The sequence below is a fragment of the Nyctereutes procyonoides genome, unplaced genomic scaffold (assembly GCF_905146905.1).
Source record: "Nyctereutes procyonoides isolate TBG_1078 unplaced genomic scaffold, NYPRO_anot_genome, whole genome shotgun sequence".
Taxonomy (NCBI): Eukaryota; Metazoa; Chordata; class Mammalia; order Carnivora; family Canidae; genus Nyctereutes; species Nyctereutes procyonoides.
The window spans coordinates 2,939,081-2,959,659 of NW_026575041.1; the positions used below are offsets into that span (position 1 = coordinate 2,939,081).

General features: G+C 47.7%; 2 protein-coding genes across 4 annotated transcripts in view; both read right to left on the reverse strand.

Annotated features, from left to right (window-relative positions):
• Positions 1-12,285, reverse strand: UCP3 (uncoupling protein 3). The gene is made up of 7 exons (XM_055320301.1): positions 12,120-12,285; positions 7,387-7,607; positions 6,690-6,900; positions 6,197-6,397; positions 4,968-5,069; positions 4,229-4,409; positions 1-1,553 (listed from the first exon to the last, which is right to left on the reverse strand). Exons 2-7 carry the CDS (start codon positions 7,510-7,512, stop codon positions 1,439-1,441), a joined length of 936 nt encoding a protein of 311 aa, XP_055176276.1. The 5' UTR covers positions 7,513-7,607; positions 12,120-12,285; the 3' UTR covers positions 1-1,438.
• A 4,500-nt stretch (positions 12,286-16,785) lies between these two features.
• Positions 16,786-20,579, reverse strand: part of C2CD3 (C2 domain containing 3 centriole elongation regulator) — a 146,828-nt gene continuing 143,034 nt past the window's right edge. For all 3 annotated transcript variants that reach the window (XM_055320669.1, XM_055320668.1, XM_055320672.1), the window contains one exon: positions 16,786-17,597. In XM_055320669.1, coding sequence (XP_055176644.1) covers positions 17,457-17,597 — 141 coding nt within the window. In that variant the 3' untranslated portion in view covers positions 16,786-17,456. The remainder of the gene's footprint in view (positions 17,598-20,579) is intronic.

Sequence of the window (20,579 nt, forward strand, 5' to 3'; positions counted from 1 at the left end):
TCTCATGCTCTGTGTCTCTCATGAATAAATAAATAAAATCTTAAAAAAAAGAATGATTTGTACATGCCAGTCAAGTCAAAAGAAAGAGAATTTTTTTAAAAAGATTTTATTTATTTATTCATGAGAGACACAGAGATGCAGAGACACAGATGTAATACAGATGGAGAAGCCAAAGCCGAAAAAGGCAGAGCAGCCAGCCTGGGCTATGGGGGCATGTGGGACCACAGGCCCAGACCTGGCAAACAAGAAACCTGGTGAGAAAGGGACATTCTGTCCAAGAAAGAGAAAGGGGTGGAGGGAAAGGCTATGCTGTTCTCATTCCCACACCCTTTATTGAATTATAATAATTTTCCAAAAAACTGAATCCTGCTGCTTTAGGCTGTCAGCCTGCCATCACCCTCTTTTTCCCTAATCCCAGTACCCTTCAGGGGTCTCATAGACCATCTAGCTGGAAAGCAAGGACTGCGTGGGAGTGGGGCTTCTGTGAGTGCACGCCAGTCTCTGTCACCCCTGGCCCCCCAGCCCCTGGTTCCTTTGGTCAAACCTCTAGACAACCTTTCAACCTTTTAAAAACTGCTGTCAGTTCCTCCCTGTCTTGAGAAAATCTTTCCTAAGGTCTTGTCCTTACGTTTACATTGGTGAATATAAGAGCTTTTGCTTTTATAAATGGCTTTCATGTCCACCTTGTCACTTGATCCTCATAGCATCCCTGGTGAGATGGGAAGGAGGGGATTATTATTTCCATTTTATAGGAAAGAAGATGGAGTCTTTCTTCCCTCTTGATTCTCCAGTGTCATCAGGGAACAATTACAAATCTCAGCCTCATGCTGGTCCAGGTTTTCTCTCTCTTTCTCTTCTTTTTTTTTTTTTTTTGGTTTCATATTTTCTAGAATCTCAATGGCTTCTAAATGGCAGGAGTATTTCACATATGGCTGATGATCCACAGTTAACCAAAGGCTGCAGTCACAGCTATGTTGCTTTGGCAGTGTCTCTCCAAACCCCTTGTATCATGTGCCACTCCTGATTTCCAAGTATCATGTGCCACTCCTGTCCTGTCATGCTTTCAGCCTTTCCTGTACACAATTCATCATCTAATCAGATTGTTTTTTTTTTTTTTTAGAGGACATCAGTTTGCAAACTTTTGTTTTTATCCAAATGGAGGTTTTGGTTTATTCTCTCTTGCCTAAATGTTAGGCATCCAACTTAATAGGTCCCCAAAATTAATATAATTTATTTTCCGTCTTGTCAGTGCAAAACAAATGTGTTCTTAAGACAAAGCACTGAAGGCCAGAATCCTTCCTCCACTTCTATTTCTTGACTCAGCAGCAAGCAAACAGTTCTGTAAACATGTGTGGGTGTGTGTGAGCATGGACCCACTGCTTTAATGCATTCTTCAGTGGTTCTTGTTCCAGCAAAGTACCACATGGCCCTGCCTTATTCAGAATGGAGATTCCCGTAGCATCTGGACTTGCATCAAGGCCCGTTTCAGCTGCTCATAGGTCACAAACATCACCACATTCCAGGTTCCCAAACGCAAAAAGGATGGTGTAAATCTGTTGAGAGAAACAACCAAAACATAGGTGGAGCAGACTAAGAATCCTGAATATACCACCAGTGCTCCCCCTATTCACAGTGTCAATGCCAAAAGACCTAGGGTTCTGTTAGTCATGAGCATTTTCTGAGATCTTTTCAGACTTTTTTTCTCTACTGAAGGAATTTAGTCAGAGGCTGAAGTCAGGAAAGGAAAGAAAACACATTTTGAGCCAGGTTCTGTGTTAGGCAGTTAATTCCCACAATTCTATAAAGTAGCTATGATGGTTGCCACATTTCTTTTTTAGAGACTGAGGCCCAGGGGCACGTGGTTGGCTCAATTGGTTAAGCATCCAACTCTTGGTTTTGGCTCAGGTCATGATCTCAGGGTTGTGGATGGAGTCCTATGTTGTCAGGTTCCCTGCAGGGAACGTGCTTGGGATTCTCTTTCTCTCTCTTCCTCTCCCACTACCCCTCCCTCTGCTCACTCACATGCTCTTTCTGTCTCTCAAATAAATAAGTAAACCTTTGAAAAAAAAAAGAGCAGGAGGAAGAGGAGGAAGAAAAGGAGGAGAAGAAAATTGAAGCTCAGGGCAGTTGGGATCCCTGGGTGGTGCAGCAGTTTAGCGCCTGCCTTTGGCCCAGGGCGCAGTCCTGAAGACCCGGGATCGAATCCCACGTCGGGCTCCCGGTGCATGGAGCCTGCTTCTCCCTCTGCCTGTGTCTCTGCCTCTCTCTCTCTCTCTCTCTCTCTGACTATCATAAATAAATAAAAATTAAAAAAAAAAGAAGTTCAGGGCAATTAAGGAGCTCTACTAAAACTACCTGACTCCATATACCCTGCTGGGTATTTCTGGAATCATTTATATGCTGAGGGGCCATCCCTGAGGAGGCCCCATCAAGGCACCTTGAAGCTGGCACAACAGAGGGCAAAGACATGTCATCATGGGTGACATGATGTTTAGCTAATCTCCAGAGAGCCTACCTGTCCTGTGATAGCACAGCTGGGAGACAGTCCCCATCTCAGCTTTGTAGACTCAAGGTGGACCCTGTGACTGGACCTGCTCCCTCTTTAGCTCCTCTCTCTCTGCTAATCCCCTCCTGGTCCTTTCCTCTTCTGCCAGACTTGCTTCCATGCCTTTACCTGTGCTGATCCTTCTGCCTAGGAATGAACCCTACTCACTTTCTTGCCTGGCTGGTTGCTCTTGGTTCTATAGGACTCTGCTTGGGCACCATAGCCTCATACCAAGGTTTCTCCAGAACCCTCAGCCTAGGTTCCCCAGGGAGAATAGCACTGGGGCAATGAATGTGAACTTCAGAGTCAGACCTGGGTTCAAATGCTAGCTCTATCAGTTTCTAGCTTTATGACCTAGGATAAGTTACTTAATCTTTCTAAGCCTTAGTGACCTCATCTGTAAGATATTTACCTCATAGAGTTGTTGTGAAGGATTAAATGAGCTAATGTATAGTATACAATGCAGGGCCCAATATCAGTCAATGCTCCGTAAATGTCATGTATATGCCTGCTGCTCTTTGAAGACAGGTGGCTACTGCTGATGATTGTAATGATAGAAGCACTTATAGGAAAAGAACAGTCTGGCAGTTGAAATAGTTTTATTATATCACTCTCAGGTTTGAGAACTTGATTGCATGTTGGGTCCAATCTAACATTGCGTACCAGAAAATGATCTGCTGAAGTGGTGGGAGGTGTGAGGGCCAAGCCAAGAGCTTGGGAGTAGGATGGATGACAACATGTGGGGTGGCATCTGATAATCTGAGTTAGAGCCATGGCTCTGACATTTTAAATTTGTGATCTTGGATAAGGAAGTTGACCTTTCTGAGTCTCAGTTTCTTTCTCAGCAAATGTGGAGAATACTGCCCAGTACAGGGGGTTGTTGAGATAATCTATATAAAGTGCTTTGCATAAGGCCTTGTACTTAGTGACTTAGTGATCATGGTGACTGTTAATAACCTACATTATTGAGTGCTGGCTTTTGGCTAGGAAGATGAAAGACATATAAGCCACCAGTTCTGGCTTCAAGGAGCTTGTGATCTAGCATGGAGCATAATTTAAACTTACAAATCCTATAACACTAAGTAGGATGTGGTAAATGCCATAAAAATGGTATCAAGGTATTACTGCTGAAGTTCACAGGGAGGAAGAAAAATTTATACATGAGAGTGTTGGGGAGGTGGCTAGTTTGAACTAGTTCTGAAGTATGGCTAAGATTTAGAGCATGTACCATATATGGGAAAGGCATTTCATTAAGAGGGAATGATAAAAGCAAAGACACAGGAAATGTGACGATGTGTTTTGGGCATTTTGGCCACCATCAGTAGTGATCTATAGTCAGTGGGCTGGAGAAAAGTCTCAGGACTACCAACTACCTTTCCCTCTCTCTCCCTTGCCCAATAAATTTGGGCATAAATAGCACTTGGCGTATGCCTAGACTTCTTTTTCTCAGGTAAACCTCCCCTGATTCTCCAAATCAGATTTGGTTCACTTTTTTTTTTTTAAACTTCCATAGTTCTTTATATTTGTCCTTTGTGACATTTACATCTGTGCTGTTCACTGTCACATCCCTAGGTGGACCCATTGGTAGGCACATTATACATGGAAGGAAGGAAAGAAAAGAGGGAAGGAAACAAGCTCAGGTTCTCTGGGAAGGGATGTTGGATGCAGGAGAGGGAGCCTTACCCCTTATAGAAGGCTGTGGGGCCCTCTTGGGTCACCATCTTCAGCATACAGTCCAGGGGGCTGCGGTATTGGCCTGGGGGCGAGTTCATGTACCGGGTCTTCACCACATCCACTGGGGAGGCCACCACTGTGGCACAGAAACCGGCTCCAAAGGCAGAAATAAAGTGGCAGGGGAAATTGTCTGTAGCAGGGAAGGAAGGAGCAAATATCAGTAGCAAATAATAGAAAGGCCCCTTTTCTATTCCATGTGTGTCATCCTTTGTCTTTCACTAAACTGTGAACTCCTTGAGTGTAAGGATAGTGCTTTCTAAATCTCACACAGTATTTGCAGAATAGAACAGGGCTGTGCCACAGTTAGAAGGCTGTGCAGCCCAACGATCGCAGAGGAAAATGAAGTCAGAGAAGGCGACTCTTGCTTAAAGATGCATGATGGGATGTGCTGGGCTGGCATCCAGGACTCTGGCCTCCCTATCCAGGGTTCTTTCCCATTCATTACAATGAGCGACTGGGTTTTTTTTTTTTTTTTAAGATCTAATTGGCATTATTAAATGATTCATGAATTGGGCAGCACCCCATCTAACAAGTAGAGAGGCATTCCTGTACTGGGCATCTTTATTGGGCACTGCTCTTCTCTCTGCTCCATCTAATGCCCTGTTACCTCTGAGTGGTGCCCACTCTGTGGAATTTCAGGTTCCCTCCCTGCTGTGGGAGGGCAGCTGCCTGGAGCCCAGGGCCTCACCAGTGAGCAGGTGATAGTCTAGCAGCTTCTCCTTGATGATGTCATAGGTCACCATCTCAGCACAGTTGACGATGGCATTCCTTGTGATGTTGGGCAAAGTTCCTGTTAAAGGATGGAGTCGGGACTGATGAGTGAAAAATAGACATGGATTTTCTGGTTGCAAGGCCACAGGCTCCAGTTTGGGGGCAGAAGTCTCCATTCTAGTGGTCTCAGAGGAGCCTGCCTCAGTTGAGCAGATTCCACACTTTCTTCTCTGGGGTTAACACTTAAATTATCCATGTCTACCTCAGAGACAGAAAATAGAGAAGCCTTCTTATGTTTGTTTGAGCCACATTTTGGAGAATAATCTGCAATATCTACCAAGATTAAAATATGCCTCCCTGACAGCTGGATAAAACCGGGCAAGGAAGCCTTTGTTTGGAAGAGGGAGGCAAGGCTCTGGGTGACCCTGGAGAGCATCAGGACCAAGCTACTGACATCCCAGATGAGGGCTGGGCTTTGGGAAAGCATAAAGCAAATAAGGGTATGACCCAAAGGTCCTGCTTAACCACTGGGCCACTGTTTCTTCTGCAAGGATTTGTATGACCCCTGGTCCACAAGTGGGAGAGATTCCAGCATTTGTCAAGGTGACCTCCATTTGGACACATAGGGAACTTGAAAACTTTACTCCTGAGGAGGCCTCCTTCTTATCACTTCTCCCTGTACCCAACAACTCACAGCTGCCTCCTCTAGTGGCCTCTGTTCTCCATGTCCTATGGTCACCCCTGATAGAACTTTGTTGGGAAAGCCCTTCCCTTCCATCCCCACACACCTAGAGCCCACTGAGCCTTTGAGGCCCAGTTTATAGGTCACCTTCCCCTCAGAGCCTGCACAGCCTCTCCTACCTCTGGCCCTGTACCTGAACATGAACCTAGCACATCCTATCCTGTGGAATGGCTGCTCCTTGACATATCTCATCTCCTCTCTTTGTGAGAGCCATGAGGGGATGGTGGGTATCTTCTATTCATTTCTGTCTCCTGCACATCAACCTGCACAAGCTGAAGGGTTGACAAATTGAACTGAATTTGGGGCACTCTGGCAGGTCAGTGTGATAGTTTTGGTTGAGATGATCTTGCAGAATCACTGAAATATATCATCCTGGGAGTTCCCTCCTTACTCAGTTCGCTGCCCTAGCTCAGGGGTGAGGAGTGCTCTGCCCACGACCCTGTGAGCCTCGAGTCCAGGCCTACCTTTCCATAGGCCCCTGACCCCTTCTTCCCTGGCGATGGTCCTGTAGGCATCCATTGTCCCACTGTACTTCCTGTTGCTCCCTGCCCCAAGGTGTATGCTGGCCTGAAATCGGACCTTCACCACATCCGTGGGCTGGGCACATGATACTGCCATGGCTCCTGTGGTACAGCCTGCCAAAATCCGCGTAGTGATGCTGGAGTCTGGAGAGAAGGAAAGAGAGTAGGTCGATGTTCTATTACCTACACTTTTCTGGGCTTGATGCTGTTCTCTGTGGGCCTGCCTCTGCCTGAGGCCTGCCTCTTCTTCTAGGCCAGGGTTCTAGAGAGGCTCAGCAGATTTCTGACAGCAGCTCATTCTCCTTGCGAATGTCTATTACCACCCTTCTATGCCCCAGTTCTGCCTCTAAGTCTGTACTGCCCTCATCTCTGATCTAGTAGCCTAGAGTCTGCTTCTGCCTACCCCCTTGGTGTCTACAGGATACCAGGCACTCACGGTCTGATCCTTTGGGGGTGTAGAACTGCTTGACAGAGTCATAGAGGCCAATGCGGATGGAGGCAAAGCTCATCTGGCGCTGCAGGCCGGCGACCAGCCCGTTGTAGGGGCTGCGGAGGCCCTCGGTGCGCACCATGGTCAGGATGGTGCCCAGTACACCACGGTATTGGATTCTCCGGGCTGCCTGTGTTGCCTGGTTCTCCCCCTGGATCTGAGGAACATCCCAGCAGAGGTGTGAGGAGCTGGGAGGGGGCAGATGGGGCTGGGTGCAGAAGGACCTGTCCAGGGCTGGTTCTTGAGAACAAGTAGGATTATAGTCATCATATCCCAGTAAAAACAGCTGAGGTCATCAGTGTAGAGCTCACGAATTGTTATACGTGGTGTGATGCTCAGCCTTCAGAGCAAATGGAGGACATATTGTTTTTCCCACAACAAGTGATTAGTGTTTTGTCCAAGGTCACAGTTACTTTTACTTTACACTTTATGGTTTACGAAGTAGGACAAGGCCATGAAGGGCCCAAGGAACTAAGATTTTTTTTTGTCTTGGATGGTGAGGCAGGATTATAAGCAGCAGAGTGAGTGGCCTGCTCAGAGTTCTGTGTGAAAAAGAGCATGCGGGCAGACACAAGAGGTGCTGGAGTGGAGAACTCAGTCCCTCTTTTGATCTGAACAATGACCCTTGTCAAAAAGCACCTACCTGCAGGCGAACCTTGGCTGTGTCCAGTGGAAAGGTGAGGAGATCAGCAAAACAGGCCGCTGTGCCTGCCCCCAGGAATTTCACAGCTGTGGTAGGGGGTACCTCTGAAGGCTTTAGTCCAACCATGGTCCCAGAAGGTTCTGCTTGGTCCCTCCAGGGTCCAGGTGAGGTCCAAGAAGAGAGGCCACTTTGCAGCCCTGAGCTTTAGTGCAGGGAGGAGGCTGCAGGAGACAGGCCGGAGGAGGCAGATTGACCTTGCCCATCCGGACCTGTCCCCAGGCTCTTTCAGCACTGGGAGAAGCTTTAGTAAGAGAAAAGCCTGGGCACTGCTATGCTTAGCTGAGGGGATTTGGCTTATAGAATAGGTCACTTTCCCATCTCTTCTCTCTTGTGATCCTCACCCTCTCTTCCTCCTCCCTCCGCTGACCAGGTGGATCTTCATCCTTTAGAGGAGGAAACTGAGGCTCAGGAAGGGAGCAGACCTCATTCTGACTCCAACCACCACCCTGTTCTCCGTCCCCTGCATCAAGCTGCTCCCTGAGAAGGACCTGCTCCCTGAAGTGTACAGAGAGCCTACCAGTCTCTCCACTTCAGGTCCTTCTGTCCCAAATCAACAATATGACTGTGCCTTGTGACTCACCTAAACTGTTAGTTATCTTGGATGAAAGCCTGTTTTTTTGCAAGACTGCCTGAATACACTCTTATTATACTTAAAATGAAATCCTTCCCGGCCTGTGATTCCTTCTCTGTCACTAGAGATTGTTAATCTATGATTAGAGATGTTTCCTCCCCACACTGTGGGATTTCTGGGGCTAGTATTCTGCTTTGGAGGAGGGAGGGAGACTGGTCCTGGGCTCCTTTGCTGCCCTGCCTCCCCAGAGTTTCTGGGGAGATGGGGTACAGAGTGTCCTGCTACTAATATTGGGGGCAGTGGCGGCTGATCTGCCTGGCTCAGCACATGCCTTTTTCCCCCTCACACTTCTGAGTGTATCCCTTCTCAGCTGAAGAGAACGAGTTTCTCAGACAGAGGAGGATCAATCTTGGATCAAGAGAAGGTGCCCCGTCTCCCAGTGTGCACTCATGCCTGCGCCCATCCTACTGTGGGCTGACCAGGGGCACGTTTGCAGCTGAAGGTCCTGGCTTAGCTGTGGTTACCTCGGAAAGCTGTCACACCTGTCATGGGCAGTGCTGCATTCTTATAACCTGTACTGCTGTGCATCAGGTTTTGGTGCTGATGCCATTTCTTAGGAGGTCACACACCCTGGTGCCCAACTCACACATACCTGTAGCGTGCTGGGATCCTGGACTCTTAAGTGACCTCACCCCTGGAGCCCGGGCCAGTCCCACAGAGCTGTGAAGTGGGCACAGTGTATGTGCCCTTCTTTATGGGGCAATAAGAAAACTCTGGTCCTGTGGTGAGGAGACCGGAGCTGCCTAGTCTTCATGGCTTACTAATGGTGGTGGGAACTTGGCAATATCATTTAACTTCCTTGGGTAAATGAGAATAATATATTACCTGTTCACCAATTTATCATTGGATGCAAAAAGATAAGGGTGACCACTCAAGTCTTTCAGGACTGACATTTAGAACTCTGGTGCTGTCCTCTCAACCTACATGGTACCTAAACTCTTATGCTTGCTGCCAGCTTTCCCTAAAAAGCCTGTTCTTAAGATGAAACTGATGTTCTAATTCATGCTAAAGTGTAAGTGATTATCTTAGCAATCAGATATTTTTGACCACTATAGCAGGTACTAGGGAAGGAAAGATATGGAATAAATCGGGTTTGGCCCTGGCCCTCAGGGAGCTTGCAGATGGGTGTTGAATTAGCTAGGGAATTAAGGAGGTGGGATGGAGGAGGAAAGGTTGAGGTTGGAACTCACCAGCCACTGGATCCCAGTCTAGAAGCCTGGGTCATAGTGTGGTGGGACAACTTTTAAATCATGCCCAGAAAAAGGGGATGCTTTTATTATTTATTTATTTTTAAAAAGATGATTATTTATTTATCTGAGAGAGAGAGAGAGAACAAGCAGAGGGAGCACTTATTCAGAACAAAGTCCTTGCCATGGTTGGCGGACTCTTTAAGATCAACCTCATGCTGGGTTCTTGGAATTCCAGGGATTCTGAGGATAAACAAAAAGAGTCTGTGCCACTTGCCCACAAGGAATTCCCCAGGAGTTCTGTGGGGGCATCAGACACACCTACAAATAACTAGTGCAGGATGGGTTGGACGAATGTCAGGGGGCAGGAAAGCACCAAGAAGCTACCCAAAGGAGGAGGAGGCCCTGTCTTTTGTTTGTGAGGTGGGATAAGAACGAACTCATGGTGGGGGGGTGGGAGGAGGGTCACATAAGTTAGGCTTTGAAAAGTGAGCAGGATTTCAGCAGCTGAAGCAGGAAGGGTGTTCCAGATGCAGGGAAGGCATGAGCTTGTGTCAGAGCCCAGCGCATGGATTCAAGTAGGGAGGAGGAGAAAATGACCACCTGACTGTGAGGCCCTCTGTAGAGTTTTACACACAATCCCATTGAATTTTCACAACTTTCCTGAGAGGTAGCTGCTCCTTTCCCTTACTTTTGGATGAGCAAACCAAGGCTTTGAGACATTAGCTTGCTAAATATACCAGCGACTAGTGTCAGATCCTGGTTCACTCTGTTATACTAGGCTCAAAAGGGCCTTGGAAAGAAGGCAGGGCAGCATTTAAATCCTTTTTATGGATGAGAAAAAGAGGCTAAAGAGGCTTAAGATGGAGAGAGACTGGTTTAAAGGCACAGAACCTCAACTAAATTCTTCTGATGGCGATGAGGCCCCTTCACCTTTCCCCTAGAAACCCCAGTGGGTATGGTAGTATGGATTTCCAGACCTCATCTTTTTTATTGAGGGCATTCAAAGCCCTTTGCAGTTAATGAATTATTTGCACACCCATCTGAGAATTAATGCTACAGAACAACAGCTTGGTGAGGAATGCTGCCACCAGCTTGGCAAATGAAAATGGCCTGAGAGGCTGAGACCTGTGTGTGCCACACAGTCAGGCCTTGGGCTCCCTCTGCAGTGCTCCTCCCACAGCCTGTTTTCCTGCTTTTCTGTACTGCCTCCCTGAGGGTCCAAGAAGGATCTGGCTCCTAGGGGTGGTGGTGTGGAGCCTGGCTGAGGGGACAGACTGCAGCGTGCTAGGAGAACCCTGCCCTCCACTTGCCTCCTTCCCCTTTCCCTTTGCTTACAGGAGACCAGCAGCTGCCAGGAGGGCTCAGTTCCCAGCAAGGAGGCTCTGGCTCCTCTGTCTGGGGCTGGAATGCATGTGCAGGTGTATGCACGAGCAGCTGCCTCTCTTGTTTCAAGCCATGGCATTTCCTCTGCTTTTCCTCTTCTCTGACGTGAGCTGGACTGCTCAGAGCCCCAGCATCAGGAATGAGTGCCTGACAATCAGGGTTAGGGAGGCCCTTGGGGATTGTGTTCTCTAATGTCTCTTACTGGTTGTAGGAGTGTCCTTTCTTCAAAGCCTTTGGTAGCCACTCAGACTCTAAGGAAGAATCCTAAGAGTTAGGTATTTTTACTCCACTTGCAGAGTTGTGAACGGAGGCCCAGACAGTTGAAATGACCAGGCAGAGGTCACATAATGAGCAGAAGTGGGATTCCCACCAGGGCTGTGTGACTGATGCATTCTCTGCCTTTACTCCAGCCTCCTGAATTGATACTTGAGGAAACCTAGCAGGCAGCAGAACTTTTGCCACTGGCAAAGGTGAAGTTGAGAGCAAGAACTCTTCTCTCTGTAGCTCTGCTGGGGCTCTTGATGGATGGATGGGGTGTTCTTGCTATGTGGCCATGGTAGTAGTGCCCCATTAATGTCTGCTCAGTGCTTCTTGCATGAGGCACGGGGCTGAGGGCTTTATAGGTATTGACTAATTCAGTCCCTTTATAAGGCTATGCGGTAGTGGTCACAGTGATTCCCACTTCATAAACAAGGGACGTCAGGCTCCAAGGGCTTCCGCCAATCATAAGACTGAAGGGATGGGGCTGGGATTGGAGTCCTGGTCTGTCTGACACCGTGCCTGTTTCAGGGTCCAGAGCCTCACATTTCAGGGAGAGCTCAGGATCCCTGGAGCTGCTTGTTTACAGAGTGGATTCTCAGAGGCCCTCCAGGCCAGATATCCTGATTCAGGTGTAGGCTGGGGCTGGGGTAACTGTTCTCCATGGCAGCTCTGAAGCAGGGGTCAGGGGACCCCGTTCTGAGATGCTCCGCCTGGTCTCACCCTCCTGGCAAAGCCTCCACAGCATCCCCGCGGAGGAAGCCGCCTGAGTAAAGAGTTCTGGGGGCTCTGCAAACCTCCCTGGATATAAGGCTAGAAGTGCCTGTACCAACTCTACCCAGAAAAGGGGTCCTCAGGACCCTCATGGGGAAAGGGCTTAATGCTCTGGAGGGGTTCTGGAGATTCTGTGCCACACTAAGGAGAAAGCCACTATTACTTATGGAGATTTGCAAAATCACAGCAGAGGCAGCCAGCAGAAAAGGGAAAGTGAGTTGTGCGTGAGTGACACAGGTGTGGGGGTGTGACACAGCCCAGCCACAGTGTCCCCTCGTCAGGGTTGCAGTTCTCCCTTTCTTGACGTGGCTGGGGAGGAACTAAATCTACCAGCCCTGTAGTGACCCCAGATTGGTGTCCCATCAGCTCCAGACTGCTCTCTGTAAGCTAAGGGCAGCACATGGAGGGGAAAGGGGTGGTGGAGAATGGGGTCTTACCTGTGAGTCAGCCAGGGTCGGGGAAGCACAGGGTTCCCTTAAGGCTCCTTAGGGCTCCATCCCTGGAGGTGGCAGTAGGGATCTAGTTGCCCCCTTGCCATTCACTGTTGTCTCTGCTGCTTCTGGCTTGGCACCTATCTTTATACGTTCCAGCTGACCTGAAACCTTAGCCCACAGAAGCTTAGTTGACAGCTTGATCACTTGACAAGAGGTGGCTGGCTGGTGAGTGGCAGGGAGGTGAGGGGAAAGGTCAGAGTTCCAGATCTGGTTTAGTTCCTCTGACTTGTGGTTCTTTAAAATAGCTCCTTCCAGCTGCTGGAAGAGCTACCTCAGGTAATAAGGGTAACATATGGGGATAGGGGTTGGATCTGTCACCTTTGAGAATTCAAAGGTCAGGGCCACACACGATAGGCTGGGCAGGGCTCTCCTAATATTAAGTAGGCTCTTGGTGCCTACTATGTGCCAGATACTTTATATACATTATTTCTGTATTTCACAACCCTATGAGGTAAGTACTATTAGGATTCTGTTTATTTATGTGTATTTTTAAATATTTTATTTATTTATTTTTATTTTTTTTAAAGATTTTATTTATTTATTCATATGAAAGACACAGAGAGAGAGGCAGAGGGAGAAGCAGGCTCCATGCAGGGAGCCCGATGTAGGACTCGATCCCCGGTCTCCAGGATCACGGCCTGAGCCAAAGGCAGGCGCCAAACCGCTGAGCCACCCAGGGATCCCCAATATTTTATTTATTTGAGAGAGTGTGCACAAACAGGGGTGGGAGTGGGCAGGGACAGAGGGAGAGAGAGAGAAGCAGACTCCCCGGCTGAGCAGGGGGGCCGACCTGGGCCTTGATCCCAGGACCCCAGGACCCTAGGATCATGACCTCAGCCAAAGGCAGATGCTTAACTGACTGAGGCACCCAGGATTCTGTTATTTAATTTTTTATTTTATTATTATTTTTTTGAATTTTTTTTTAAATAACAGCCTTACTGAGATATAATTCACATATCATACAATCCACCTATTTAATGGATACGATTCAGTGGTTTTTAGAGTTCGGTTATGCAACCATCATCACAATTTTAGAATATTTTCACCACTCCCACCCACCACCCCTTAATATCCCTGTGAATATCAGCAGTCACTTCCCTTCTTCCCTTCCACTCAGCCCCAAGCAATCACTAATCTACTTTCTGTCTCTATTGTATGATTTCTGAACCTTTCATATAAATAAAATCATATAGTATGTGACTGGCTTTTTGCAGTTAGCATAGTACTTTCAAGATGCATCTGTGTCATAGCATGTATCAGTACCTCATTCCTTTTTTATTGCTGAGCATACTAACATTTGTAATACTTATTTTACAGAGGAGAAAATGGTGTGAGGGAGGGACAAGGACTTACCCAGGTCCTACTGGTAGTGTATGGTAGGGCCTACCTATAGCCCTTAAATTATAACATCCTATGCGCTGTGACCATTACCATCTGAGACATGACATTTGGAGGCTTCAGCACGAATGCTGCTGAAGGGAGCCACAGGGCGCTGGGAAAGGTGTGTGAAGCACAGCCTGCAGAGTCCCTAGCAGTTGCTACTGTGGGCACTGAGGGGGAAGGGTGGGGCACATCTGAACCTGGGATCCAGGTGACATAGGAAAGAGGTGGGTAAGGGGACAGAAGAGGAGAGGGGGAGGGAGAGGGAGGGGAGTTACCTAGGTGGGGCAGAGGGGTAGGCAGAAGCCATTTCTGGATTTGAGCCCAGAGCCATGGCTGCAGGGCAAGTGGTCATGAGTCCAGACACTCAAGTGCAAAGCCAAAGCTGTGCCTGTCCTCTTCCTTAGAACAGGCCCTGCCCTAACATCAGCAGCACAGGCAGTTGTGTTAGCGTTTATAAGGGAAGGGGCTGCTAGGATTGCTGAGGTTGCGCTCAGGAAGTAGGTTCTGGGCTCTAACTGGAAATGCCTGAAGGTGGTGGGTGAATTGCAGCAGGTACATGGTGTGGGATAAAGAGTAGGAGCTCAAGGGACACCTGGGTGGCTTAGCGGTTGAGCACCTGCCCTTGGCTCAGAGCATGATCCCCCGGTCTCAGGATTGAGTCCCACATCAGGCTCCCTGCCTGGAGCCTGCTTCTCCCTCTGCCTGTGTTCTCTGCCTTTCTCTCTGTGTCTTTCATGAATAAATAAATAAAATCTTAAAAAATAAATACATAAAAATCTTAAAACAAACAAACAAAAAACAGTAGGAGCTCAAACAAGGAGGCTGTGGGCCCTGGAGTACCCAGGAGGACTCAGCTTACATGGGCCTGGGAAGCTTCTTGAGGGCAGGGCTAGGTGTGTCTGCTTTGGCTCCCTGTCCCCAGAATCCAATAGGCGCTAGAAGTTCCAAGGTTGGTTTTAAGGTGGCTGGGTTCAACAAGCATCTGGGGATCAGAAACACCCATTTTCAGGTCTCAGCAGGGACAGTGCCTGAAAGGAAGTGAGGGAGTTGATGGTTAATTGTCAAATGTGTACTTTATACCCTTAAGCCAGGCTGCATGGCTTATACCCTTGCAAGGCATTTCACCTCTGAGCTGTCACCCAGAAAGAGATCCAACTTTCTGGGAGAAGATACTGGTAAATAACACCCTTTTAAAGTGTAGGTGGTGGTTTACAGGCCCTTAGGGTGCCCTTGTGTTATTGGGGGCTGCCTTGGCCTGGATAGGAGAAACCACCTGGGTAGGAACAGCCCATGTCCTCCTGTGGCCTTATCCTAACTTGACCCAATCAGGTTATTTACAGAAGCTGGAACAGGATTTGGAAGGAATATTCTTCATCTGAGGCTTAACCCCTCAGGTCTGGGCCCCTGACTGCCCCTCTGTCGGTTCCATGTGGCCTTAAGGGAGGTGGAGTCCTGTGCTTTGAAAGCTCCACTGTCAACCTTAGAGGAAGGCACTGGGGAGGGGGTGAGCTGGCCGGCTGAAGGTGGGGTGGGGGGAGATGAACAAATGAAGGGGAACAACCTGGTCTGAGGGCACTTCACTGATGAGGGGGGGCACTCTGTCCCTCCTTGGGATTCCTGCATTACCCTGTACCCTCTAGGGCACATCCTTCCTGTCTCAAGAGTTGTTGGTGTGTTTGCCTATCTGCTGGTCTCTGGAAGCTTCAGGAGCTTCAGGAGAGTGGGGGAGGAGTGGGAGGAGCTGACATTTCCTCAGCTTTCACTAAGTGCCAAGTGCAGGCGAAGCACTTTCACAAATGTCATCTCATTTCATCCTCACAACCACCCCAGGAAGTGTTATTATCTCTGTTTTACAGATGAGGCAACAGAGGCTCAGATAGGACAGTCAAGCCAGAGGGGACCTATCAAGGAAGTGGCAGAGTCAGATCTGTCTCTTCTCTATCCCCAGTGGCATGTGGCCCTTAGTGCCCTCCAGGTTCTCTCTCTGGGCTCATCCTCAGACTTAACTTTTCTAGAAAGTCCACCCTGGTTGCTCCAGCCCACATGGTATTTCTCCATGAATTTCCCAGATTCAGAGCACTCGGCTCTTCCCTGTGTGCAGAAGCCTTGTGACATCTCTGGAAATGTTTTGTGTGGTGATTCATTTCCTAGCTACATGAACAGAAACATACATGACTTAAAGTTTCAGTTTAACTATAAAATGGGTATCATGATCTGCAGGTTATAGAGTTGTTTTGAGGACTAAGCGAAATGACCTGTGCTTAGGGAAGAAAGTGGGGCCCTTCACTTTAGTTCTCCTCCAACTTTCTCTTCCAGTCACTCTGTGCATCATTGTCCCTTTCATTTTTTTTTGGCAAGGACATCCTTTATTCTGGCTTAGCTGTTCACTTTGGAGAGATATTGGGTACCAAATGGTATGTTTTTTAAAAAATATTTTCTTTTTAATTTAAATTCAATTAGCATATAGTATATTATTAGTTTTAGAGGTAGAGTTCAGTGACTTGTCAGTCTTATATAACACCCAGTGCTCATTATATCAGGTGCCCCATCCCCCCCACCTCCCTTCCGGTGACTCTGTTTCCTATGATTAAGAGTCTCTTATGGTTTGTCTCCTTCTCTGATTTAATCTTGTTTTATTCTTCCCTCCCTTCTCTATGATCCTGTTTTGTTTGTTAAATTCATACAAGTGAGATCGTATGATAATTTTCTTTCTCTGATCAACTTACTTTGCTTATCATAATACCCTCTAGTTCCATCCGTGTCATTGCAAATGGCAAGATCTCCTTTTCATGACTGAGTAGTATTCCACCGTGTATATTTACCACATCTTCTTTACCCATTCATCTGTTGATGGATCTTTGCCCCTTATCTTCTCTACAGGCCCTGTCTATAGTAGCTGCTCAACTGTTTGTGGAGTGTGACAGTCTTAAGCCAGAGCTATCCATCCTGGGGAGATCAGGGATTCTGAGCAGACCTGTTCCAGGAGACCCTTCCACTTTGCTGATGGATTTGAGGCATAAGCAAGGGAAATATGGTGTCATTCAAATCTGGACCAATCTGATCTCTCACCATGAGACTTCATGTTGACCCTGGCCCCCAGTTTCAGGTGAGCTTAAGGGACTATATGGTTTTTAAACTTTCCTTTGGCTGTTAGAGCACAAATGGATTTCTAACACCCAGGGCTAGTTGGCCAACCCACAAAACAACCGTGTACAGAATATAAATACCAATATGATTTTATTCAGACACAGGCAGGAACAATGACCTTCAGAGCTGGGTAAAAACAATAAGTTAAAAGCATGGTTAGAATTTCAGATAATCAGATAAAAAGTCTAAAGGAGGTGATTTCCCCCCTCTTTTTCTATTGATTAATTCAACACAGCATAAAAATAATTTATATCTACAAAATATCCTTATTTCTAAGTAAATCAACTGGAGGTGGCCCTGGATTTCCTCAGCTATGCACAATGCATACAATCTTCATCCCGTCCTCTACCCCACCCAAACTTTAAGGCAAAAATGGCCAAAGAAGGTGGGCTCATGTCAGTAGTAGGCTATCTAAGACACTGGAAGGAGTTTCTCAGCCGAGAGATGCCTGGTTGGGTCTCTTGGTCAAAAGATGGGTGGTTCCACTTGTGGACTGGAGTCTACTTTGATTCTAGCTGTTGCCTCACCATAGAAGGAATGAGCTGAAATCCTGGCACGTGGACTTTGGATTGGTTTGGGAACATTCCTCCAGTCGGTGCTGGATGGGTCTCAAGGCATCCATGGACTAGGCTGGTGGTGGTTTCAGGACTTTCATGGCCCTGAACGAAGCACACCTTGTGTCTCATGCAAGCCAGACAAGGCTGAAGGAGGGTGGGCAGGTGGAGCCTTCCCTTAGTGTTTCAGGCTGTATTAGTCTTTCTGGGAATACTGGGAAGAAAATATCCGTGCAATCCTGCGAGTTTCTTCCTCAGGCAGGTTAGGAGGCAGCGAGTTAGGTCTGGGACGACAAGGCCTTCCAGACAAGGCTCTGCTGGAGGTCCCACTTTTGTCCTGAAGAGGAAGAAGTCAGCTAGGTAAGCAATGAGGATATGGTACCTCCAAGAAATGACTTTGGTTCCTTTTGTATTTTGGTCCTTTGGCTAATATCGATACAGAGCTGACTGGTTTACAAAGTATACCTGATCTTGCTTAACCCTCACCTCAACCCCATAGGTGGATGCACTATTCCTAGGTCACAGAAAAGAAACTACAGTTACAGTTCAGGTTTAAATGAGCTCAAGGTCCCAAAGTTTGGAGTGGCAGAGCCATGATGTGAACCCTGGCTTAGAATCTTTCTATGCCTCGAGAGGAGGAATCTCCTCCAGTACATGCTGAAAGCCTCATCCCTTCTCTTGCTGCATGGGTATAGGTAAGTCATTTGTCCTCTCAGTTGTAACTGTTCCATATGTCACCTGGGGAATATATCCAACTGCCAGGGAGAAGATGTTGGTGAATCATACACTCTCCATATGTTCTGAGAGCTGCCAGGTAACATGAACCATGTCCCCACAGCCCCGCTACCAAATCTTCCCTGCCTCGGGCTGACAGGGTATCACTAATTCCCCTTTCAGGTCCTCATATACATTTGGGTTATGAGATTGTGGTCTTCTGGACTCCTCTATGGCTCACTCTTTTACTCATTCAACCCCTCCGCCCCCACTTAATTTTTTTTGTACCACATTCTTGCCCCCAAGGAGCTCAAAGCTATACAGAAAAGCCACCCCAGACAGCTGGCTGACAGTAAGGCCCAGGGGAAGAGGTGGAGGTCTGGCAGGGGAAGAGGCAGTGCTAAAAGGAGATGGGAGTCGCCATAACAGGTGAACTTGGCTGACCTCACGGCATGTAGCCTGCACTATGGATGGGTATCTCTTCTCTGTCCCCAAATCCAACAGCTGAGATCTTCATAAGGTGATGGAGACACAGACAGCACACGGTACCAGTGCCCAGGCCAGAATGACCAGAATCAGCTTGGTGGAGATTTTCTGATTTTTCTAGATTTTCCCTATAGATTTTCTGGAGTCAGTAACATTTAGTAATCCCTTCTTTCCTTCATTTCTTTAACCTTTCAAATGCCAGGATGCCTGAATGGCTCAGTGGTTGAGCGTCTAGTGTCTGCCTTCTGCTCAGGGCATGATCCTGGGATCCAGGATCGAGTCCCGCATTGGGCTCCCTGCGATGAGCCTGTTTCTCCCTCTATGTCTCTGCCTCTTTCTGTGTCGCTCATGAATAAATAAATCTTAAAAAAAACCCAAAATTTTTAAATGCCTGTGAGGAGACAGAAATGTACAGAACCCAGTTCTGACTTCCATAGCTCAGAGAGGACAGTGATCTACTAAAAAAAAAAAAAAAAAAAAAAAAAAATAGAATAGCAGCCAGATTGTGATAAGGGGAGTGGAAGCCAGGCAACCTTGAGGATCCTTGCCAGTCTGGAATTCTAAATGCTAAAGGAGTGCATACAACCTGAGTAAACTGTCAGCACTGATAGCCCACAGTTAGGTTTGCCTGAGAACTAAGAGCAAAACGGTGCTAGTAGAGATGAGAAGATAACAGCTCTGTATCTTCTAGGCAGGCTTAGGCTAAAAGGAAAAAAAGGAAGCCCACCCTTTGCTCCCATTTGGAGTTCTTCCTTCCAAGATATGATAGGCACCTGTACCCTATAAGGCTTCTGGCCAGGGTAGGCCAGTTGCCCAGTCACTGCCTGTTGGCCTCCCCATCTAGACTGGATGGGTGCTCCTGGAAGACACAGACTGATTCTGAGGTTTGTGACTCCAACTGGGCCAGGTCCAAGATGGGAGCTTGGTTGCTGCTAGATCAGTGAATGGGTGGGACCAAGCCATGGTGACCAGAGGCTGAAACTGGGTGGGGAGGAGACTGCCTCTTACAGAAAACATCTTATTCATTCTAGAACCACTGGTCATTGGCCTACCGTATGTCAGGCCTTTGGTTAAGTCAAATCCTCAGGGGCTTGGCAGCACATTGAGTCTCATATACTCCTCTCTACTCCCAAGATCCAAGACTTGTTTTGTGAGCTATTTGGGATTTAGAGGTAACACCAAATCCCCTTCTATTACCCTGGCTACTTTGCAGACAGATCTTCTGGGTCACCAGATGTACCTTGCTTTTCCATTTCTTTGCTACAGTTAAGGAGGACTAGAGAGATGCTTGTTCTATAAGCTAAATGGGAAAACAGGCCTAAGAGCAGTCTCCTAACTCAAATCCTAAACCAGGCTTCTGTGTCTTCATCTGCCAGAAGAGAAGCATTGTTTAGGAGGCTCTGATGAGTCTTGCTCTCCATCATTGGAAGGGCCAAGAACGTCAGTTCCTGAAATGACCATCAAAGACCTTTGTTGGTGACTCATCAAGCCTTTCAGGAGCCTAAGATCTGTTCAACCCCCTCACTTTTTAAGGACATTAAGTAGGCATGGTTTCTGTCCCCCAACAGGGCTGCTCAGGCTACAGGGGAGAAGACAGATGCCAACCTACCCAGCAATCACAGAGATGAAGCTCAGAACTCAAACACGGAGAAAGGAGCAATTCCTAACAGCCAAGATGGACAGGGGAGGCTTCACACAGAGGTGAGATCTGAGATGCACAGTTTCAGCAGAGTTGGGGATAGGGAAGTGAGGTCATTTCCCTTGAGGGAACTGCGTGAGCACAGGCCTGCACCTGACCGGCTGGGCCAACATCTGCTCTGGAGCTGAATCCAGTGTGGCTGGTTCAGTCAACTTCCCAGCACCCATACCTGGACCCAACAACCTAGGGGAGCCTTATCTCTATGGCCCAGGCCCAGGGACAGGGCTTGGCTCTGTGTACTGGGCAGGGCAGGGGGTGTGGAAGGACAGAGAACACACACTCAGCAGCACTTGGCTTTTGTTGACGTCAGTAGGGTCTAAAAAACATCTTGGCTAGGAGTAAAGGTTCCTCCTTCAGCAGAGTGGTTACCCCAAAACACACAACTCTGGCGGGGCTGGGCAGGGGGGGACATTGCTCAGA

What these genes read in the sequence shown, in the direction of transcription:
- UCP3 (XM_055320301.1), bottom strand. Translation starts at nt 7,512, where the DNA reads ATGGTTGGACTAAAGCCTTCAGAGGTACCCCCTACCACAGCTGTGAAA. An exon ending in CACCCCCAAAGGATCAGACC is followed by an intron (nt 6,398 to 6,689) that starts GTGAGTGCCTGG and finishes CCTTCTCTCCAG; the next exon opens with ACTCCAGCATCACTACGCGG. An exon ending in AGACTATCACCTGCTCACTG is followed by an intron (nt 4,410 to 4,967) that starts GTGAGGCCCTGG and finishes TCCCTGCTACAG; the next exon opens with ACAATTTCCCCTGCCACTTT.